The following is a 25,131-nucleotide window of genomic DNA, read 5'->3' as shown; positions in this document are numbered from 1 at the left end:
TAGTAATTTAGTAATTTAGTAATTTAGTAATTTAGTAATTTAGTAATTTAGTCATTTAGTAATTTAGTAATTTAGTAATTTAGTAATTTAGTAATTTAGTAATTTAGTAATTTAGTAATTTAGTAATTTAGTAATTTAGTAATTTAGTAATTTAGTAATTTAGTAATTTAGTAATTTAGTAATTTAGTAATTTAGTAATTTAGTAATTTAGTAATTTAGTAATTTAGTAATTTAGTAATTTAGTCATTTAGTAATTTAGTAATTTAGTAATTTAGTAATTTAGTAATTTAGTAATTTAGTAATTTAGTAATTTAGTAATTTAGTAATTTAGTAATTTAGTAATTTAGTAATTTAGTAATTTAGTAATTTAGTAATTTAGTAATTTAGTAATTTAGTAATTTAGTAATTTAGTAATTTAGTAATTTAGTAATTTAGTAATTTAGTAATTTAGTAATTTAGTAATTTAGTAATTTAGTAATTTAGTAATTTAGTAATTTAGTAATTTAGTAATTTAGTAATTTAGTAATTTAGTAATTTAGTAATTTAGTAATTTAGTAATTTAGTAATTTAGTAATTTAGTAATTTAGTAATTTAGTAATTTAGTAATTTAGTAATTTAGTAATTTAGTAATTTAGTAATTTAGTAATTTAGTAATTTAGTAATTTAGTAATTTAGTAATTTAGTAATTTAGTAATTTAGTAATTTAGTAATTTAGTAATTTAGTAATTTAGTAATTTAGTAATTTAGTAATTTAGTAATTTAGTAATTTAGTAATTTAGTAATTTAGTAATTTAGTAATTTAGTAATTTAGTAATTTAGTAATTTAGTAATTTAGTAATTTAGTAATTTAGTAATTTAGTAATTTAGTAATTTAGTAATTTAGTAATTTAGTAATTTAGTAATTTAGTAATTTAGTAATTTAGTAATTTAGTAATTTAGTAATTTAGTAATTTAGTAATTTAGTAATTTAGTAATTTAGTAATTTAGTAATTTAGTAATTTAGTAATTTAGTAATTTAGTAATTTAGTAATTTAGTAATTTAGTAATTTAGTAATTTAGTAATTTAGTAATTTAGTAATTTAGTAATTTAGTCATTTAGTAATTTAGTAATTTAGTAATTTAGTAATTTAGTAATTTAGTAATTTAGTAATTTAGTAATTTAGTAATTTAGTAATTTAGTAATTTAGTAATTTAGTAATTTAGTAATTTAGTAATTTAGTAATTTAGTAATTTAGTAATTTAGTAATTTAGTAATTTAGTAATTTAGTAATTTAGTAATTTAGTAATTTAGTAATTTAGTAATTTAGTAATTTAGTAATTTAGTAATTCAGTAGCAACGCCCATGATCAACCCTTTCACCAACACAGAAGAGTGCACTTGGGGTTTGCTTCCGGAGGTCAAACCAGACTCTTTTCTTGCCAGTTCTGGGGAATGACCAAACACGTTTAGGTTCTCTTCTGCTCTGGACTGTCCTGTACGACAGGAGCAAGGTCCGGAAACGAAAAAGCTTGTTGACAGTCAGGTGATAATTTATTAATTTGGGCTTTGGTGCTTCTGGCTCTCGTGTGGTGGTCAGGTCGAGTTGTGGCCAAAGGTAGTTTTATGGGTAGTGTGTCCCTATGGGGGGACCTCCGGATAACGGATATGGTGTTGGAAGCTTAGGATTAGAATGCACTTTGCACCAGGCAGGATAGATGGAGTTCCTCCGGGCAGAAGTGACTGCCATTGGACACTGCATTGTTTAGCTGGAATGTTCTTCGCAGATGAGGAATACAAGTGTTTGTTTTATATTTGGAAGCCTGATGATTCAACGAATTTGGTATTAATTTTCAAACAAAATTTAAATATTTAATTTGATTCCTATCAAAGTTGAACTTTTTTATGCCAAATATTAATTGCATCATGTTCAGCAAAAGAGAAGAATTTTCTTTGCTCTACAGCATTTATTACTGTAGCAGAGTTGATTCTAACCACAGTTGAGCTCTGTGAAACAAGAGCCGGAATTATGTCCATTCAATTGAACTAATAACCCAAAATTAAACCCTGCTCAATTGTACCCCTGCTGATTGTACGGTTGGAAGGAGGACTCCGAAAGCTGGTGTGGGCAGGTTTTACTGCCGTCCACAGTCCAAATTCGACATTTATTCTGCCCTCGTATGAGATCTCCTCCCAATTTCGTACTCTGTGTGTGTGGTTTTCCAAAGTTCCGGAAATTTCGGTGAGGTCTGTGTGAGTTTGCTGGCTGCACTTTATTACCGGTCATTTTCCCGTTGCACCTCCGGCGAGCAGTCCTCCTGCTTTTGGCCGTTCATGTTGAAGCAGTACGGGAAGGCGTAATAGCCCCAGGCCGCCCGGGGCCGCAGCTGCCGGGCCAGGGCCAGCGTGCGGGCGATAAAGTCCCGGCCTGTTGCTTCGAACCGCTTGGTGGCCTAAAAATGGAGGGGTGGGGGGAGAAAAACAAGAAGATTGAGAAGAATTTCATCATGTGTGAGTTTGAAATAGTTTTTACTTTGTTTGGTGTTCTTTTGAGCAAGAAAAATCGTTTGGTTTTCTTTTGAGCAAACAGCTCGATTTGTTTACTTTCTCTAAATTAACTTTCAGGACCCTACCCCACTTCTAGACGGACTTCGGTTTAAATATTCGCTAACAATAATTTTGCTTAGCTAATTTCATTATTTTTTATATTTTAGTAAAAAATCCTCACATTCAAATTAAAGCAAAACATTTTGATCGCATCGAAATTACTGAAATCAAGCTTCTCCATTACCACAATCATCAGCCCACGCGTTGGCTCAGGTCAGTTTGCTTTCCACCATGGTTCCTCCAAACCCCTTCCTATCGGATAAAGCTAAATCGCATGTCCAATTTTCACTCCTTTAATCTACCACCACCAGAAAGCAAATAAGAAAACGAATTTTCCGTTCCGTGCCTTCCAAACCCAAAAGGCAGCTCAAATTAGTGTCCTGCCGAGCCGAGCTGCAGTCGGTGGCCAATAAAAACGAATTTAGTGACGCTCACTTGGTCATTTGGCTTGGCGAATTCGCTTCTGGTGGTGGTGGTGGGGGGTTGTCTATACCGTAGGTGGCCTGTTGCTTAGCTGAATTATGGTGAGCGGAACTGAATTTTGGGGTTTTTTGGTGTGGCTTTCTCAACCTGAGCTTTTAAATCGCAAATGTATGATTTTATTCAATCCTTACATACTTTTCATGAAATGTGAAAATTTCCATTATAAACAAGTTTGCGGCAGTTGATTGCGTCGAAAATTAGGCGCCTGTTAGACGACTGCTTGGTGCCAAAAGATGGACTATAAATGTTTGGTGCCAAATTGAGTGTTCGTCACGGCAAGGGGTAAATTTGCTAGTAGGTAATTTCGGTGTCGTACATGTCTGATAGACCAAGGCTGTCAAACGCAGCACAATAAAGAAAATAGATCGGGAAACACAAACCAAAGAGAGACATTTTTTGGAGACAAATTTGATATTTGGTCGATAAAGTGTTTTGCAAAATTACTATTGTGACTTAAAATCTTTTAATTAAACCTGCTTTCATCGACCGACAGGAGCATTAAGAAGTATACGCTGTTGTTATTTTTTTACTTTCTAATACAGTTACTATTTATTCGTTCAAGAGAAACACAATGCTGACTTAAGGTTATTTTTCGAACAAATCTTATTATTTTTTGTTATTTTAACAACTAATCCGATCATCCCAATAACAGTTGGAGTTTTTCTTCCATAACAAAAAATGTTATTCCAAAGTTTTTTTTTGCTTTCAACCAATATCAGACCAATAACAAATTTTGTTAAAATAACATAAACTGTTATTTAACTCTTATGCGAAAATTGATTTTGCAAGAATATCCCATAACACTTTTTGTTATTTTAACAGTATTTGTTATTGAAATGGCATGAATTTAGTTATTACCGTCTGATCGGACTTCTTATTTAATCATTTCTCTTTCGGTATTTGGATTTCCTTAATTGTCAAGCCGATATTAGCAAATGCATTGGAATGTTTTTTTTAATCATATTTTAGTTTATTTTTTATTGTAATTAAAATATATATACACTTTTGGACCCGACCATCATCGATGTGGACCAAACTAGGAGGGAACGTTTATCTATCAATAGTTAACAGAATTTCTAAGTTTGGTGCCGATTGGACCACCCCTCTTTCTTTGGCACCGCCCTCTTTTTTGACGATTTTCTAAAAAAAAAAAATCTTAAACTCGTCATTTGCCAACTATTGGACCAAAAGACTATTTGCTTGTTGCGTTTTATAGGAAGTTGTCCAAGGAATTCATTAGAAATAAAATATCAACCCTCAAACGCCTTCCAATATTGTCTCTTAGCAGTTTATGAACTAAAACGCGATTTACACCCATTCTTCATATTTATATATATATTTTATTTGATCACCATCGTGTTCCCCAGACAATTTTACATAAGAATCAATGCATATCTCAAACTAAACCAAACCAGTACCGAGAAAAAGCCCTTTGAAAATAAACAAAATCTGAATTTCCTAAACAAAACTGGTTGTGTCTTGAACCAGTGCATTAAATTGCAAACCCCTGAAAGTAGGCCTCAAGCGCAAGCGTTGGCCTCGTGCTTATTTTTGTGTAGGAAATTATGAGTTTTTATTTTTAGAAGGCTGTTTCTCGGCAATGGTATGGTTTAGTTTAAAATACGAATTGATTCTTATGTAAAATTTTTCGGGGAACACAAAAAATAAATTAAAGAATGGGTGAAAATTACGTTTTAATCAATAAACTGCAAAGAAACAATATTAGAAGGCATTTGAGGGTTGATATTTTATTTTTAATTTATTCTTTGGACAATTTTCTATGCAATGCAACCAGAAAAAAGCCTTTTGGTCTATTAGTTGGAAAGTTACGAGTAGAGGATTTTTTTTTAGAAAATCGTCAAATACGAGGGCAGTGCCAAAGAAAGAGGGATGGTCCAATCGGCACAAAACTTGGGATTTCTGTTAACTATCGATAGAGGAACGTTCTCCCCAAGTTTGGTCCAAATCGGTAATGGTCGAGTGTACCCAGTTGACCTGGATTGACCTCTTGTGACCCTTTTTTCTCCAGGGTTTTTTAAAATAATTATGTTGAAATGTACTTCTTGTTTGTAGGCTTGTTCGCTCTTTAGAAGCTGCAGCAATGCTTATTTGTGTAGTTTTTTAATTACCAAAAAGTTGACCTTTTTGAGGTATTGTTGTTAAGATTGGCATAATGTTACTTCTGGTTCATGCAATAATTTTATTTGCTTAAAATACTTGGTTTCATAACATTATGTATAATTTTTTTTTATTTTAAATTGAAAGAGGATTTTTTGAATCTATCACTTGTTTGTTTGAAGGAAATAAATCGATATTTTAGATAGCTTATATTTTTGACAGAAATGTGATTTAATTTAGGAAATCAATTTCATAATCAAATTATTTGACACATTTTTTTTCGAAATCATTTTCACATTCCAGTTAAGCAAGAAATCTAGAAATAAAACATTTTGTTGAATAATTATAACTTTTAAAATTTTAGTTATTTTTTCAAAGTGATCATATTCGTTCATATTTTGCATGTACCGTCAGTGGGAATGACTATGGGTCAAAAAACGATACACCTCTCGTAATTTCCTAATAACAAATCAATTTAAATAACATCGAAAAACTTTCAACGTAGATTTGTTCTTAGATAGTTTACTAACATTTTCCCAAAATATGGTGGATTTTGATGAACACTACCTTGAATGCCAATAGTTTGAAAATTGACCCAATCTCACCCCTTAGAGGGGGTGACATTGGGTCAAATGAAACTAAAATGATGCTCAAATACAACGATATGGTAAAAACAAGTCATCCAACAGTGTTTCTTGTTCGAGGGAATTGTATTGACACGCTACAATGTTTGAAGTGAAGATTATCAAACATTTGGGTAGTTTTCGAGTTTTTATTTTATTTTTTTTCTAAATTCAAAGTTTGTCATATTTTTACCATCAAAGACAGACATTTTTTAAAGGTTTGGTCCCACATTTTGATATTCTGCCTTGAAGTGTTTGCTTTCTCTTGCAACTATATACATATACTATATACTATATACTATATACATAGTTCCATTTGACAATTTTATCAATATATTTGAACTACGCAAAGCTCATGCTAGAATTGCTGGAACTTATTTAAATAAATGATGTTTAAATAAATTTGTTTTATTGTAATTTATTTAAACAAAATGTATATGTATCACTATATCGATGCATCTGTGCTCTCTTGTAATAAGCTTACTGGTTTTCTTGTCTAGTTAGCACAAGAGAGAACAGAGGCATCAAAATGACAACATTTATAACAACTTAACTTCCGAACTCATTAAAAAATGCCACCTACTGGATAATTCAATATCCGATTCGAAATCTAAACAAAACCTTCAGATTATTGCAAGACTGACATATTGCTTTAAGAATTTCCAAACGTTGGATACTAAGAATTTAAGTGTGTAATTTAGTAAAACAATGTTAAATAATGCATATTTTTGTCTTTAGTCAATATTATTGGCCAAGAATATTCCAGTATCTGCTCGTTTTTTTTTGACTTGCAAATTTATTGGAGAATTTTCGCTTCAATTTGGAGCTTTCTATTTGTTCCTGAAAATCAAACAATATTGCTTTCGATTCCTGTTCAAATTCTAAATTTTGGTTACCCTGATCAGCATCGAACCAATTCATTTGCCTATTTACTATATATTGTAAAACCACGCTGCTGAGGCTTGCCAAATTCAGCTCGGTGAAGCATTAAGTTTCTGTTTGTTATTTACGATGTCCGTCCGCCCGTGGGAAACTGTTTCTATACTTCTGGTTCATGTTTTATTTTTTCACTTTACCCAACCGAAATGGCCTCACCACCCGGACCGCTTAGTTCATAAATTCAAATTTCCCATTTTATGCTCCAATAGACTGCGCTGATGAATTGCTCCTCTCTTTTCGACGGAAATGGGTTCGATCCCTTTTTTCCAGGTTATAAAATGGATGTTGAAACCCTTCTTCAGCAAATCTTGTCAATAATCGAAAGCAATTTAAACCGCCGGGGAAAAGGGACTAACAGTGGGCAGGAAGGTAAACAAGTGAGGATGGGCGACCTTCTTACCTCGGCCTCCAGCTGCTTATCACTGTACCGCGGGTGTCGCTCCTTTTCCAGCTTCATCGACAGCTCCTTGTACGGCTGGAGTGAGCCAAAGTTCTGCCGGTAAATTGGCCGCCACGATTCAAAGTCGATTATGCCAACTCCTGCGGGGAAGAGAAAGAAAGAAAACCCGGTAACGATTTGCAAACATTTGGGAACCAACGGTTGTGTCGGAAAAATGAGGCAAAATTTGTAAAATTGTGTCTTTTTGATTCTTGAGGGGTGGATATTTAAATTTGGTTTTATTTGGGTCAAGTTTATTTGGATCAAATTTCTATTTGAATTTTTGTAAACAAAGCTATTATTGTAATTTTTAAGCAGTAGATGTAATCTATTTAAATATACCTTGAAGGAACTTGAGCTTATCTATGGATTACACCCCAAGCTCATTCTAGTAATTTTTAATGATTTCAGTACTTTTGAGAACTCATGTTGATAAGGATAACATGGGAAAATACGTTTTAATTTTTTTTTTAGTTAGATGCACTTTTGGTTTTTATTTTTATCATAAAGATTTTGAAATTTGAGTTCTATTAATGTCTTCTGCCTTGGAAAAAACTTGATTTTTTTATTGAGAGATTTTTGAACAACTTGAAGCAAGTTAAGCCGAGTTCTAAAATTTTGATGTTTGTCGTTTTTATTCAGCTGAAGCTTTTTGGAGGGCTGTGCATTTTTTTGATTGCATGCAACAGCGACGAACCGCCCTAATTATCCATACAAACTTTTGAGAAAAACCATTCGGCCCAGTCTAAATATTTTTGAAAACCCCTAAATTTCATGCCTCCATTTTCATTTCATTTTTGTAAATTTTTGTGGTCAGTGTAATTTTTCAGAAATATTCGAAATTTTATTCAAAAAAATTCAAAACCCAATTTTTGAATTTGAAAAAAATTTCAATTCAATTCTGTCTTATTGGTGAATAATCAAGATACAATTAGTTTTATTGTGGTACAAAATCGAGTTTTGGAGGTCCTTACAACTGTGTGTTACATCATAATCCATTTGGATCAATTATTACTTGTACATAACGGTGTTACCAAAAGTAAGAAAAATTAAGAAAAAACTTACTAAAAGAAAACAGAATTTAATTTTCAATCGAAGAGAACTTTATATTTTTCAAACAAAACGTACCGTTTTCAAGCCGTTGGAGGGTTAATTCCAGGCAGAAAAAAGTTGGACTTCACTTTTTGTCCTATTTTGAATGTTTAAAAAGGAAACCTTTGTGAAATTCAATCTTTCATTTTTTTTAATCTTAAAAAATGGTTATAATTTTTGCAATAAAATGTACCGTATTCCAGTTAAAGCTGTTGGAGGATTATTATAGGAAAAAATAATTCTTATTTTTTTTTCAGATAGCTGGGAAAATTCACTACAATTTTTCGTTTTCAATTTGAATGTCAGAACAATAGTTTCCGAGAGAAAATGAGAACATTAAAAATAAGAATAAGTGTTTTCCAATAAGCATTAATATTTCAACTAACAATATCTTGGAAACTATTTGTTCGATTTTGAATGTAAAAAATGAAACCTGAGTGAAACCTACTCTCAATTATTTAACTTTAAAACGTAACAGGCAATCACCACTCAAATAGACACTGTGCTCAAAATACCGTTATTATGAAAAAAATATGCAATCCGAGATGTTGTTGTCTATCGATTCCTTACACCATAACGCACCCCTGAGCAAAAAATGAAAACATTCGCTGATGTAGTTTTCGAGATACAGCCCTTTTAAGATGTTATATCCGATTTTCAATTTTAAAACCAAAACAATCAATACGATTTCGGCATTTCAAAGAATATGCATTTTGAGATAATGATGAATTTTGTTTCATATGACTGTCAAGTATCTCTGGGCAAAGTTTCTGAAGGTTTGCTGATGTAGTTCTCGAGATACAGCCATTTTAAAATGTTATTTACGACTTTTTCGAAGAGACTCAATATATCGAATTCAATGACAAGTTTATTTGTTCAGAGCCGATAGTTAACAGTCGGAAATAACATTTTAAAATGGCTCTATGGCATATACTCAACAGTCATCAGAAGCAAATGGCATAATTATCTGTAATTGCATATTCTCTAAAGTGCTGAAATTGTATTGATTTTATTGATTTTATTTGAAAAAGTCCGAAATAACCTTTTTTTTGTATCTCGAGAAATACATCAGCAAACTTTCTGAAACTTGGCCCAGAGATACTTGACATTCATTTGAAGCAAAATTCATCATTATCTCGAAATGCATATTCTTTTAAATGCTGAAATTGTATTGATTTTATAGATTTTCATAGAAAAAGTCGGAAATAACATTTTAAAATGGCTGTATCTCGAGAACTACATCAGCAAACTTTCTCGAACTTTACCCAGAGATACTTGACAGCCATATGAAGCAAAAATCATCATTATCTCGAAATGCATATTCTTTAAAGTGCTGAAATTGTATTGATTTTATAGATTTTCTTAGAAAAGACTAAAATAACATTTTAAAAGGGCTGTATCTCGAGAACTACATCAGCAAACCTTCTGAAACTTTGCCCAGTGAAACTTGACAGTCATATCAAGCAAAATTCATCATTATCTCGAAATGAATATTCTTTGAAATGCCGAAAATGTATAGTTGTTTTGGTTTTCTTATTGAAAATCGGATGTAACATCTTAAAAGGGCTGTATCTCGAAAACTACATCAGCGAATGTTTTCATTTTTTTGCTCAGAGGTACATTATGGTGTAAGGAATCGATAGACACCAAAATCTCGGATTGTATTTTTTTTTCATATTGATCCTTGCACTTAACTTGGATTTGGCCCGCAATTTTCTCTCGCACTTTTGACAACAAGAGTTTGAAAAACTAGGCAACCAGCTGTTGTTTATTTTCATTTCCAGTCGCATTTTCCACCAAACTAAACTTCCGCACTTCAAAATTGCGATTGACAGCTGAAAATCAAGCAGGTAAACTCGGCTCGCTTTGATCATTTTTTAGGAAAATTGAAATTTTCAGAGCCAGTTTGACAAGTCGCAATAGTGCGATCGATAGCGATAAATTAGTGCGAAGTCCAAGTTAGTGGGAATTGCGCAATAATAACGGTATTTTGAGCACCGTGATAGAGTAAATGTTTAAAGTAGAGGTGGGCAAAACCGCTCTTTTTTGGGAAGCGCTCATTTTCGTTCGCTCATTAAAAAAAGCCGCTCTTTTGAACGGCTCTTTCGCTCTTTTTCAAAGTATGGACGGAAAGGATATTTTCAAGAATGTATTATTTGTAAAGCTATTGCACATTGGAATTATATAAATTATTTGGCGATCTCTATGTCAACATTTCTACTTGAACCTAAACGTTCGAATGATTGAATGGCATCCAAACTTAAATCGAGGAGACTGTGGAGAAATTGCTATTTATTTGAAAATTACGTTTATTTCTGCCAAAATTAAACTAAAATTTAGCTGATATTTTCTTTAGAGAAAATATTCTGTTAACTCTTTTTTACATTCTGATTTGCTCAATAAAGTCTGTAAACGCTGAAGTTTATTCGGGCAAAAGGATTTATTTTTTCCAAAATCTCTCAGCTATTAAGTAGATTTTTGATAATAATAAAAGCAATTTAAAATACTCAAATTTGTATTCAAATTATACTTTAATGTACGATCAGTACAAAGAAAAGTTACTTCGTTTTGTTTATAAAATCTTTAACTCTGGAATTTTAAAAAAATAAGGAAACCGAAAATATGAGCTTGAAAACTATTAATTGGTTTCCAATATGAACATCAATGTTATTGAGAGTCTTTCAATATATATATAGATGATAAAGTTGCTATAGACAAAAAAAAAAAAAAAAAAAAATCAAACCATCCACATTAACGACCCCCAGGTCTTTTGTGGTCTCTATTGCAAGTTTCTGCTCGAACCTAGGAGTCCGTAGGCTTGAATGGGGAGAGCACCCAAACCGTTTTCTACTCCAAGGAACCTTCCACCCCAGTGTTTGAACTGACGACCTTTGGATTGCGAGTCCAACCGCCGCCAGTGATTCCACCGGAGTAGGCTTGGTTTGGTGTGTTGTTTGCACTTATGGCATGGAGACGACTCCTACACCTGGAATGACTTAACGGCCTAACAACCAAGGCCGGGACCGACATTTTACTTCCTCATCCGATGGAAGGTTGGAGCAGATGGGAATCGAACCCAGAATCATCCGCTTACAAAGCGGACAGCGTAACCTGCTATAGACAAGACACCCCAATGAAATATAACAATCCAGCTCTGAAAATGTCGGGAAATAGCCGTTTTTATTATAAAGTGCTTGAAAAACACCAAGTACACCAAGGGACAATGCTGGGATTATTTTTTATTAGCATTAAAATATTTGAAATTGTATTTTCAACACTCAAAAACAAATTTAACACTAAAATATTTTGGAAATTTAATCAATTATGTTTAGAACCAGTTAAAACATGATTCCTTCTTGGAACGGATCTTTCAAAAGACCGGAGCTTAAAAAAGAACCGCGGTTCTTTTTTTGTGAGCCATGGTTCGTTCGCTCTTTTTAATGAACCGGCTCTTTGAGCGGCTCGCTCTTTTTTTGCCCATCTCTAGTTTAAAGTGAGAAAATAAAAACGACAAAAAAAAAAAGATTATCCAAAGTTCATAAGAAACATTTAACACCTTTGGATTTTTAAAGCGATTTTTTTCAATTTCCCTATCATTGCATTTTTTTTTTAAATGCAACTAACATTTTTGAATTGCATTTTGTAGACATTAAAAAGAATCGTTCAAAATACATATTAATTTAATCTTAATCCCTTTATGGCACCCAGTACTGATAAAGTGACATAACCCCATGAAAGTGGGGTACACATGTTCAATGGTTGAATTACACATTTTTTACTGGTATAAAAGATGTACTCCCTCCCAGATGTAATATTACCATGATTTATTTTCACTGTGTGGCCCATCAGGCCAAAAACATCAGCCAAAACTTTGGATATCCTATGCGCCATTAAGAAGAAAACTATTTAAATTAACTGCCCTTAATACATCAAAATTACACCTTTTTCAACATTTTGCTACAATCCGCTTTTTATGAAATAAATAACGTATGATTTATGTGAATAATATTTTTTTTCAATTTTAAATAAATTTTCAGCACAAATTTGGAACAAAAATGCGATTTTGATGTATTAAGGGCAGTTAATTTAAATGGGTATTTTGCATGTCAATTGCTATTATAAAACAATACTATTGATCCTTGCACTGTAACTTGGATTTGGCCCGCACTTTTCTCTCGCACTTTTGACAACAAGAAATCGAAAAACTAGGCAACCAGTTGTTGCTTGTTTACACTGCCAGTCGCAGTTTCCACCAAACTGGACATTCGCACTTTAAAATTGCGATTGACAGCTGAAAAACAAGCGAGCACTTTGATCATTTTTTAGGAAATTTGAATTTTCCCAAGGCAGTTTAACAAGTCGCAATAGTGCGATCGTTAGCAATAATTTAGTGCGAAGTCCAAGTTAGTGGGAATTGCGCAATAATGGTTTGGAAAAATAAATATGCCGGCAGTAGCTGAAACAGTGATGAGAGTTATACAATAGGGTTTCCCTAAGGAATTTTTAAAATTCGCCCCTTTTTTGACTAAAATGTCTGTATTTTGGCGCTGAAGGGACCAAGTGATAAACACAAGATACACATAAAACATTATCAAAATTAATTTTAGATAATTTAGAAAAATTTTGTATTTAAAAAAAAGTTAACACACTTTTAAATTTTGCCCCGTTCTAGTAATTGCCCCATTCAAATTTGAAAATGAACTTCAAAGCAACCAATTCGTCAACCCATCAAAATAATTAAAACAGTGTTACCTGCAAAGTTCCGGTCCACGACCAGCTCGTCCATGTGCCGCCGGAACACCTCCAAGTGGTCCGAGAGATTCCCAGCCTGGGGCACTCCCCCGTTTCGGCGGTACAACTTTTTGGTGGAACTCTGCTCGAACAGCGCTGGAAAGTTGCCCGGATCGTACAGTATGGCGATGGTTTCGCCCCGGAATGTGTCGTTGGTGTTCTGGTACAGGCCGTAGGTGGCCCCCAGGCTGGCAAAGTCCAGCTTGTACCGGGTGCACATGAACGTCGGGATGTTCCAGTACACGTCGAAGGCGCTGGAAAGATTACAATTTTGAGGGTAATTAGTCATTTTTTGATAATAATTTGATAATGTAAGGCTTAAAACAAAAATTCAATCAAATATAACAAAGTTAAGATATTTTTTTATGACATACGAGTCTTTAAAACAAGTTTAAGATTCAAAGATATTGTTATTATAATTAAAAATGTTTAAAAACTTGTTTGAAATTCACTTCAACGAAGGACAACCTAGAGCGTTCCTTTTGCTAATAGACAAAAATGACGGATGACAAAATTTTCCCTACAAACGACATCAGTCCAATTCCAGATCCCCAGCCCGTCCTTATCATCACCAGGGGACCTCAGTCCCCAGAGCCCAGCAGTGACAATTTGTCTTCCCGCTGCTGCGAAAGGTAAACTTTTCGACTGGCATTTTTTCCCTCTCACTAACCCCGTTTCGCACTCAAATCAACGTAATAGTTTTAATTAAATTACAACTTTTGTGCCACAGAAAAGTTTTTTCTCCCAGCTTTCAGGACTCGTCTGGTCTGGTTGACAAACGGTCCTCGAATGGGCTTTTGGGTGATTCAAATGGGCGGAGGGAAAACGACCATCGACACTGGGAATTATGTTTCAATTAGATGAACGTTTTTTTTTCCTTCAAACATTTATAAAGCGGATTATCTGAGCGAAGTTGTATGTTTCCACGCTAAATAAAATGTACATCAATTGAGTTATTCAGTTTGCTTGGAAATTAGTTGCGTCTTATTTTTTCTCATCTCTGGAACGAAGATTTGGGCTTTTGAAATTTAATAATCATGTTACAAATAACGACAATGACGGACATTTCCATAGGAGCATAGTAGGATTAAATATAAAAATTTTGCAATTCAATTGTACAGTTAATTAGTAATATTCTTGAAACTTAAAGTTAACTGTATTTTCATTTTGGAATGAATTAACAACAACTTTGTGAGGTATTTTGAAAAAAGGTACGAACAAGTTTTTAATATGATTTGTTATTAATGAAAATTTTAAAATAATACTAAAATAAGAAAAAATCCCCAGACTCCCTACTAATTTTTGAGTTTTGCACAATTTTGCTTAAATCAGATGAAACTTGCCAAACTGATTTATGACATTCCTTCGCTAACATTTTAAATAGCTCCATGTACAGAAACAGCGCTATTTGAAATGTTAGTGACGATTTTGCATGCCAAGAACCTCAATAATTTTTATTTTGGCAAACAAATCAGAGTTTTAACCTTCAAATTATGTTTATTACTTTTTATGTGTGTATTTTTATACTTCGAATTTGATGAACGGAAATGTTATTATTATCATAACTTTTTACATAATTCAATAATAAGTTTAAAAAAAGTTTAATGCCTGTTATAGATTTGTAGTCGAAAATATATTCAAAAAGCCAATTAATTTGATTGAACATTAATAAAAAGCATTGAAATACTTATCTCAATTAGTTCTTGAACTATTTCAATTGCTTTTTTTTAATAATAATTATGTATAAAACCAATAATTTTTTTGCTCGCTGTTTTTTTTTTAGCTGAGAAAGAATTATTGTAGAACTTTGTAAAATATACCTTGATGCTCATATTCAATCAGTAGATATTTAGAATACATAAGAAAAATGAGAAATAGCAAGACCATGTTATTTTTGAGCCTGTTTAATATTTTTTAAACAAATCTCTTTTTTGTTCAAAATATTTTGGCATATTATTTTGTTTCACGCAATTGTTTTTTTTTTATTTTTGCAATGTTTCGTGGGTTTATTCATTCTTTCAAACATGATCAGTATTTTAAATAGTTTTTTTTAGATTCAATCATATTAAAAAATCTTGTTCCGGTAATGTTTTTCTGCGAGTTTTTCTTTCACTTCACTTTTCTTTCGATTTTGTGTGCTGGACTCTTTATATTTTTGTGAAACTTTTTTATGTGAGCAATTTTCTGTGACCAAAGAAGTAATTTTTTGTCACTGGTTCACTCATAAAAGTCTCCATACAATTTTGACAGCTGTCCATACAAAAATGGTACGTAAATATTCGAAAATCTGTAACTTACTTAAGTACACGGTGATTGATTTTCTCATTTACTTTTTTTTTTGACAAAATTTCAATTTTCTTAAAATCCGTATTTTTGAATTTTTGATTTGACTTATACGTTTTAGGGGACAAAAACCTGCATCTTTTAAGCCATTCAGAATTTAAAACTTGTACTGAAAATTTTCTGACCGTATTTTTTTTAAATGTAAAATCGAAATTTGTAATCGAAATGTACATTACACATGTTTTCATCAAGTGCATTGTTTCCACAACAAAGCCATCCAAAGTTAAATTTTGTTCAATAAATTCGGATTTTTTTTACTTTTTGAAATACTGTCCCTAATTGTCCATAGCCAAAAATATTTTTTTTAAATTCAGAAAATTTTCTAAAATTCTATCTATGAAAGAAGATTAAAGATTGGACCTCTGGTTGCTGAGATACAGCAGCTTAAAAAAATTGACGAATTTTTAATGTTAAAAAATTGAACTCTCGTGAAATTTTCCGATCTCTTCGATTTTTTTTAATCAGGATTACCATTAGAAAAGGGCGTAATATTGAGAACCAATTTTTTCTGAATATTTCTCAACTGTCAACTCTCTTCTGTTTGTAATTTCGTAGATAATTGCTCATGAGCGATTCCCCCAGATTTCGGTCATTCGATTTTTTTGTATTTTTTTATCTGGCTGAAACTTTTTTGGTGCTTTTGGTAGCCATTTTTAATCATTAGTTTGTCCATATAAATTTGGCAGCTGCCCATACAAAAATGATGTATGAAAATGCAAAAATCATCAATCAAAAATTTTGATCGATTTGGTATCTTCAGCAAAGTTGTAGGTCTGGATACGGAATACACTGAAAAAAATGATTCAAGGTAAAACAAAAAAATTGGGATTTTTTATTTCACTTTTTTTTTTCGCAAAAATTTGATTTCCTAAAATCACTATTTTAATTTATTTTTTTGATATGTTTTAGGGGACATAAAATGCCAACTTTTCAGAAATGTCCAGGTTGTGCAAAAAATCTTTGACTGAGTTATGAATTTTTGAATCAATACTGATTTTTTTCAAAAAATCAAAATATCGGTCGCAAAAATTTTACAACTTCATTTTTCGATGTAATAATCAAATTTGCAATCAAAAAGTACTTTGGTGAAATTTTGATAAAGTGCACTGTTTTCAATTTAAAGCCATTTTTAGGTATTTTTTTGAAAATAGTAGCAGCTTTTCATTTTTTAAATAAATGCACATATTTGCCCACTTTTGAAAAACATATTTTTGAAAAGCTGAGAAAACTCTCTATATTTTGCTTTTTTGAACTTTATTGATACCACCCTTAGTTGCAGAGATATTGCCATGGAAAGGTTTAAAAAAAAAGAAAATTGTTGTTTTTTAAGTCTCACTCAAAAAACCCACAATTTTCTAACGTCCATATCTCAGCAACTAATGGTCCGATTTTCAATGTTAAAATATGAAATATTCGTGAAATTTTCTGATCTCTTCGAAAACAATATTTTAAATCAAGACTTACATTTCAAAAGGGCGAAATATTGAATGTTGAATGAGGTCCCCGGAAAAAAAATGTTAAAAAGTGATCAATTGGAAATTGAAATAATCAGCATTTCTCAAGACAATAAACAAGACAAGCATTCCAAAACCCGTGCAAATTCCATTATAAATGAATACTTTCAAGCTATAAACCAACCATCGTTCGATGCAAAAGCAGGAAGTAACGATGGTTCCTTACGTTCATGAATAATGCACGGCTGCAGATTTTCTGTAGCAAGTTCATTTACTCTTCGTTTGCATCAGCTTGCTTCCTGCACCAGTTGATGCATTCAGATAATCCAGTGCCCGCTTTATGAAGCTACTGCCATCGTAAAACATCGAATCACAGCAAATTTAGTGTCTTATTCATATCCTGATCAGAGAGCTTCCACGGAACCTGGTGGCTTGGCAAGACGAACCATATTTCAATATGTGCTTTCGGGTTGCAATGGTTGGTGTGGATGCATATTTTGGGAAAATTTTATCCTTGGGAAAAAGATTGAATAACAAATTTTACCCGAACCATGCCAAATACACCGAAAATGCTGTACTTACACACTTTTCAGTATCGTCTTGTAGTACAGATTTGTAATGCTTGTTCATTTTCGAATAGCATTACGTTTAAAAGCGTTTAAAATAGTCAAAATCTACACTTGAAAGATAATGAATCCTTCAAAATTTTATTCGAAGAGGTCGCGCTGCTGGTAAAGGCGAGATGCGCAAGCAGAAGGCAAGCGTTCAAATCTCGTCTGACGCTTTTATTTTTTAAGAGAATTTTTAATCTACAATAAATGATTCCATCGTGCATATTGATGATTTGTTTTCCAGCATCAGCATATCAGCACTTCATCGGAGGAAAATTCTCACGCTTCTCTCTCACTCCTTTTTTTGCTGGTTTTCTGTTTTTGTTTCGTTCGCGAAAATTTGATTATGAATGAAAGCATTCCATTCCATCGCTGGCTGGTTGGTTGGCTGGCTGCTGCAATATTTATTTTCATTTTCCGATAGCGCTTGTGTCACATGAATAATTTAGCACACACTTTTGCCAATGGTGGTCCCGTGCATCATATGTTGCGAAGCTGGTGTTTCTGGATTAACAGCAAATTGAAACTTGAGCGTAGAGTGTTACTGGCAGTGTTGCCAACGTTGGACGAGATGTAGATAGGACAATATTCGGTGGCTTAGTTGGTTGTTTGGTGTGTGTTATTGGTATTTTGAGGGGTTTTCATCGGAGTTGGGCTATGTCAACAAAACTTCAATTCAATTACGCTGCTGGTTTACAATTGACAGCTGGGTATCCAATTTAATTAGTTTTTTTTCCAGATAAGCGCACACGGTTGTCGAAGCAAAACTTAACACAACAATATGAAATAAATCATTTGAGATAAGAATTTAAATAAGCTTACCTTGGAGAAGATCCAGTGAAAATAACTAAATTTGTACACTTTCTTCTGTTATTATACATTTATGGAAATTATGGAACATGTCACTTGTCATGCTAACTAATTATTTCTTTGACATTCAATTAAAGTTTCTGAAATATTTGTTAAACTGAAATCAAGTAAAAATAGCTTGAGAGAATGTGAGCAATCCAGTTTCATTCAAGAGTTTGACTATATACTTTGTTTAGAGAGTGAGAATCGACAAACGGAAAGAAAATAAATTCAGATCCTTAAAATTAATACAAAATAAAGACTGAAATTTATTTGATAAATAAGTGAGAATTTTGCAGTTTAACTTTATTTTCTATTCTTCATGTACTGTAAAAATTGAATTTCTTTTAAGAGCTTATCTTATGAAAATATTCATCAACAATAATAACAATAGAAGTCAACAATTACAATAATAAAATGAACCAAATCACTTTCTGTGAGTTTTTTGAAAACTTTTTCTTACTCTTGTCTTCTATTTAATATTTATAAGTAATAATGCTTTCGATTGAATTACGATGTAACACACAGCTGAACGGAACTCCAAAACTCTGTTTTGTTCCTTAATGAACTCATTGTAACTTGATTATTAACAAATAAAACCGAATTGAATTGAATTGAATTTAAATGAATCAAATTGAAAAAAAACTGATTAAGTTTAAATAAGCAAAAAAATATCCTAAGCTCGGTGATCATATTATTGTCATTCAGAAACAACAACAATTGATAAACAAATATTCTCAATATCACAAGATTTTATTTTAATTAGATTATTATATAATTATAATTATTCTAATTTTTTTATTTTTTTTTGTACTCAGGGAAAATATGGAACCTACAAGCTATTAAAATATGAAAATCGCATGATGAAAATGGTTTCTTTCTCGTGTTTTTAATTAATATGGATTTTAATTTTAATTTTTTTTCTTTGCGTTATTATTTTAAACGGAGTAGAAGAATATTAAGTAAAATACTTTAATATACAATAGGATTATTCTGTTTAATATTTGTTTTTTTAATTATTTTCTTTTTTTCTTAGTCTCTACTTTTTTCAAAGCGCAGTTAATCAGGGGAATGCATATTTACATTACAGTTTTTGTCTATCGCATTCAAATTTTTCCGAGAAAAAAATCAGGGAGTTAAATTAGAATTATTGTTAATTATAAAAAAAAATCCAAGAAATTTTTTTTACAGTTGATTGTAAGCTATTGGAATTGATTCCAAAATGTTTATTTTCAAGATTGCAGATAAAAAAAAGTGAAACCATAAGGGAAAAAATAATTAATAATTATTAATAATTGATTTATTTAATCTGTTAGAAACTTTGTTGGACATTATTGAACTCTAAAATTATCTTGCAACACAAAGTTTTTTTTTAAATGTTTTTTTGTACCTTTCTCTGGACCATCGAAGATACGAGAAATTATAAATTTTCCAATAAAATGACATATTTTAAAGGTTTTGACTGTTGGGTAGCGAATATTGTCAGAGTTTAAAAAATTATTTTTGAAATTTTTAGAAGTTAAGTTAATACTTTTTTGTCGGGATTTTGAGAAGGAGATAGCGGGGAGACTTGATCCCTAGCCTGTACCTTGTAAGCTTGTGTTTCAAACAATACGCTATGCTCTAGAAAGTTGTGCGCAATTGTCTCAATCTCACTGTAGAACAAATTAAAAAAAAAATGGGTTTAGGTACTCACAAAAGTGCTGCAAAAACCTCCAAGTGATCATTATTTTTGTTTTAGTATGTATAGAAAACATTTCAAATGTATTCAAAATATTATTTCTTTACATAAACTGTTTGATAAACTTATCGACTACAAAACCCTTACGATCTGTTGTATTAAATTTATTGTCATACATCAATTGTTAAAAAATGCCTTAACGGAGCTTGATCCCTGCATTTTTAAAGTCACTGAAATTAGCCTTAAGTTTATTTGATCAACTTACTGCTATTTGAACCATTTTTAGAATGTTTTGTAAATAAAAATTGTTAGCTTTGGAAAACCTGCAAAATTTTGGCTAAATAATATTTTAGACTCTTAAATATTTTTAATACAAAACTTGTTTAATAATGAATTTACCCATACACAAATTTTAGCAACTTGTAGAAAAACAATAATTTGGATGATTTGGATGAAAAACAACAAATTTGCTTAAGATTTTTTCAAAATGTTCAATCAATCTAGTTATTTCTAACATATGCTTATACAACAAATTTTCACAAAAAAAAAGAAAAGTTTAGGAAACCCAGTCATTTGCACTGAATCTTCTTCACAACTTTAGAAAAACGTGTAAATATACGTCACTGTCATCGTGCATCTCTCAGAACAGTGCTCCCAAGGAATGCATGTATGCAATTCAACCAGCATCGCGCCACCGCACCGGAGATGACTTGCAAGACAAAGTGCGGTTCTTGGTAATGAAGATGAGTCCCTTTACTTTTCCAGAGCAGAGCTAAACCAACCTAGCTAGTACCTATGGCTTAGCAGTAGCAGCAGCAGCGCCAGCTAAAACTTGAGAAATTGCAAGCCAGAGGATGAGAAATGAAATGAGTTGAAATATTGTTGCATTCGTTTGCATAATGTAATGTGTCACTCTTTCGCTCTGTCTCTCTTGGAAGCTCAGGCAACGTCATTCTGGGAGGAGGTGAATATCTTTACCAATTGCTTTCCCCCCGGCGGTGGTGAAAAGATGGTTCAAGTTTTCATGTTTGTGTGCGCCAAAAGTTGTTCCTTCGCCCAGGTCTGGATATGTGCGGAGCACTTAATTAATGCAAAAGTGACGAAATGTGTGCGATGTTTGCTCGTCATCGTTCGAGGACGTATTGTTACAAGTTTGGATAGTAAACAAAGTGCATTTCGAGACTTAGTTTAATAGTGATGAGCTGGCACTTGAAAAGTCATTCCATTTGTGGAAGCTTTGTTTGTTGGTAGAGGAAAAATGTTTTCTTGTACAATTTATGCCTTGATGAAATTCGTTGAACTTCTATAAAAGGGTGCGAAGATAACTAGTTTTTTATTGATTTTTTTTTCAAACGGATTAAAAATAAATAAATCACCTATGATATCAAAAATAGAAGCAAAAATCAACTTATTTTCTAAAAAAAAGGTTTAAAAACTGAATTCCATTCACATTCTAAAGTGTTCTACAGAAATAAAAAATAACACGAGTTAAAAATGAATTGGTGTTTTATTCATGTTTATTTGATATAAAGATCACTAAGAAACTAAATATCTAATTATTTTAATATTTAGTGCATTACTAAGGCTGGATTGATTTTATGATTCCCAAACTTTGGCAGTATTAGTGTGTAGCACTTAGTTTGCAATTCCAATGACCTATTCCTGCAAAAATTCAATTCAAATAAAAATGTTATTTGGGTCATTCTCCGCCAACTCACACAGCAGTTGCCCCGACCCCTCTTCGATTTGCGTGAAACTTTGCTCTAAGAGGTAATTTTGGTCCCTGATCACGAATCCGAGGTCCATTTTTCGATATTTCGTGACGGTGGGGTGGTACGACCCCTTTCATTTTTCTGTGTTTTTACTAAGACACGTTTTTCAGTGATTTGTAGCTCGCAACCGTGAAGAGATAGAAATTTGGTGTCAAGCGGACTTTCGTGTAAAATTAGACGCCCGATTTGATGGCGTACTCAAAATTCCGAAAAAACGTATTTTTCATCAAAAAAGTTTAAAAATAGTTATAAAATCGCTGCCATTTCCCGTTACACAACTGTCAAAAATCGTGAGACATGGCATTTTATGGGAATTTTAATGTACTTTTCGATGTTCAATGTTCTACAAAGTTGTAGAGCAGACAAAAACAAAAATTTTGATATAAAAACATAAGGGGTTTGTATGTATTCTTCACGAGTTATCAGAATTATACAAAAATTTTTTTTGAAAAAGTCATGATTTTGACCATTTTTTCGAATTTTTAACCCCAAAAACTCAATCGTGTGCTTTAGAATTTTTTTTAGGAAAGTTCAGCTAATTTTGCATAAGAATGACCCCTTGAACGATTGTTGTGACTCGTTTCGATAACTAGTTCAAATGTTTTGTATAAAAATGTGTTTTCACAAATATTCGGATCTCACTAAAATGTATGTAAACAATGTCCAAACCTATCATCCGACCCATCTTTGGTTAGGTAATCAAAAGACCTTTCCAACGAGTCCAAAACATTGATAATCTGGCAACCCTGTCTTGAGTTATTACCACTTATATGATATTTATGTATCTTTTTGAAGCCAGATCTCACTTAAATGTATGCAAACAATGTCCGGATCTATCAACCGACCCATCGTTGGTTAGGTAATTGAAAGACCTTTCCAACGAGTCCAAAACATTGATGATCTGGCATCCCAGTCTCAAGTTATGACCACTTCAGTAATGTTTGTGTACTTTTTTATCCTGGATCTAAAAAAAAGATGAAATTTGTGTTCAAATGTGTGTGCCCCATCATTTCACCCACTGTTTATAAAACGTGTGGAAGGCGCCAACCACATAGGTGGATTAAGTTAGTTTTTATAATTAATGTTAGTATCGAAACAAATTTACGGATGATTTTTTTTTTTAATTTGTGTTAATTTTTTTTTGTAAAAAATAAATAGAGCTGTCCTCATTGAATATCATTAAAAAAATCACGCAATGTTCATTTATTGCTCAGTTATTGATTCAGCAATTCTTGGTACTTCTACAATATTTGTATTACTCATTTATTTTGTTATAGAATATAATCATAATTTAAAAATGAAGTTTGAGTCATTTAGCTCAGGGACGAATTATGTTTTAAAAGAACTCATTAAAATAAAACTATCATCCACTACAGATGCAATAATCTCATAAACGTGTATCCAAACTGTAAGTAAAATCTGCAAATTTTTAACTACATTTTCTGAATTTTTTATTCAGATTATTAAAAAAATATAAGATATTAGGTTTCAATTATGAATTCGACCTTCTTTTTTTTTCTAATATTGGAATCAATACTGAAAAAAATCGTTCAACAATTTCTGAAATTAGCCCAAAGGTTTAAATTACTATTTGATTAATCTCATTTAAAAGTTCACCTGGTGCAAAGTTTTTTCACTCCAAAAACAAACAAATTAAATCGCATCAAATATCATCTCAAAATATGCAAACAAAACATTAACGAAACCTCCTTTTGAAGCTCTTCAAAATTAATTTTGGTGTAAATATGAATAAATTTATCCACCGTAACCAACATTGTCAAATTGTCGATCAATGACCCTGAAATTGATCAACAAAAAAAATCAATCAAGCAGCCACCAAGTGCTAACTCGTTCTTCTTCTCAAGTCCATCCAAGGCAAAGAGCAACGAGCGAAGTTTGCCTCCAGGGGGTGACGGACACCAAACTGACACGATACATCATTATCATCGTCGGAGTTCGTAGAAGTTGAAGAGAACTTGTTGCATATTTATCAGAGATCAAGAATCAAGAATAAATCTAAATGCAAATTTCTATTCTTATCTGGAAATTTGCTTTTTCTTAAATTATTTTTTTGTGGCTATTTCAGTCTTGTTATCAGTTTTTGTGATTTTTTCACACTTTGAAACACCGTGTAGACGCTTGCATGCATTTATGGTCTTCGATAATTATAGTGCCTTGAGAACTGGTTGATAGAGACTTACCTGGATCCTGTCAAGTGGAGACACACGACCGCGACAGCTGACAGCAGGGTTCGCTTGCAGTGGTAGAACATTCTGCCACATCTGCCACTTCCTCGGATTTTAACGAACTTTGATTCTCCTCTTTTTTATTGATTGATCACTTTTGATTTTTGAACAAATCTTTCAGTAGATGCACATTTTGACCACTTTTTATAACCGTTTCTCTTAATAATAAATCACTTTTTGTCAAATCTTCTCACTTTTTCAGCAATCAACGCCACAAACAACCCCACAAAATGTGATAATTGATAGACCATGTGTTAAACCTCAACATGTAACTTGACGATCCGCCACTGGAGTCCGCGAGCCGTCAACCGCCGAGAGCTTCTGCGCGCAGCCTGCAAATTTGAACTGTGTCAACGCGTCCAAGACTCCGACGCCGCCGTCGGTGCGGTGGTGACGACCGGCGTTTCGAGGGAGAACATATTTAAAATCCATTAAAAATTGCCTCTGTTTTCGCGCGCCACCATCTCACTCTCACTCTCCGCAGTCTTTGTCAAACGGGGCACATGTTTTGAGCGGAGCCGGAGAGCAGCAGTCAATCGACGTCGTCGTCTTCGGTCGTCTTAATCGAGCCGCGCGCACTCTGATCAGAGATTCGAATTTTTCAATAATTGGTCATTGTTGGCATCGTCGTCACCCACTGCCTTCCCCAAGCGCAGTGGCGGTTGATTCAATCAGCCGGAGCACGGTATGCCACGCAGCTGGTTCGAGCTACATGTGACATAGACAAATAGATGTTTTTTGATCTTTAAAAAAATACTTGTCAGTTTTATAATTTTGGTCCATTTGTTTTATAGTAAAGTGTCTTTTGAGGCATTTGGAACGTATAGTTTTGTTTTCTTAAATTCAATATTTTACGTAAAATTGAATTTGCATTTATTTTTGAAAAAAAAAAAATAATCGGCCTTAAGTTTATCAACACATGATAAATAACAGGAGTTTTTTTTTTAAATTTTCAATCATTTGAAGCAATTTTAATGCCTAGAACCAATAGTTTTGAACATTCTAAAATGCATGTTCAAGCAAAACTTTCGGTGATGATTATTTGCTTCAATTAATGTAAACAATATTAGTAAAGGTACCAAATCAATCTGGAAATCTCCTTTCAAG

The 25,131-nt window shown here is 32.5% G+C and overlaps 1 protein-coding gene across 3 annotated transcripts in view; it reads right to left on the bottom strand.

Moving 5' to 3' along the window:
• Nucleotides 1–25,131, bottom strand: part of LOC6054758 (hyaluronidase Tab y 2.0101) — a 267,627-nt gene that overhangs the window by 8,124 nt on the left and 234,372 nt on the right. For 2 of the 3 annotated variants that reach the window (XM_038251625.1, XM_038251626.1), the window contains exons 2-5: nucleotides 23,980–24,356; nucleotides 13,030–13,322; nucleotides 7,147–7,286; nucleotides 2,257–2,429 (exon numbers count right to left, since the gene is read on the bottom strand). In XM_038251625.1, the coding sequence (XP_038107553.1) occupies nucleotides 2,257–2,429; nucleotides 7,147–7,286; nucleotides 13,030–13,322; nucleotides 23,980–24,050 (677 nt within the window). In that variant the 5' untranslated portion in view covers nucleotides 24,051–24,356. The remainder of the gene's footprint in view (nucleotides 1–2,256; nucleotides 2,430–7,146; nucleotides 7,287–13,029; nucleotides 13,323–23,979; nucleotides 24,357–25,131) is intronic. The other variant, XM_038251627.1, reaches the window with a different exon arrangement.

Source organism: Culex quinquefasciatus, chromosome 2, assembly GCF_015732765.1.
Source record: "Culex quinquefasciatus strain JHB chromosome 2, VPISU_Cqui_1.0_pri_paternal, whole genome shotgun sequence".
Lineage (NCBI taxonomy): Eukaryota > Metazoa > Arthropoda > Insecta > Diptera > Culicidae > Culex > Culex quinquefasciatus.
Note: the sequence above shows the minus strand (reverse complement) of the source record. Positions and strands in the feature narration are given on the sequence as shown.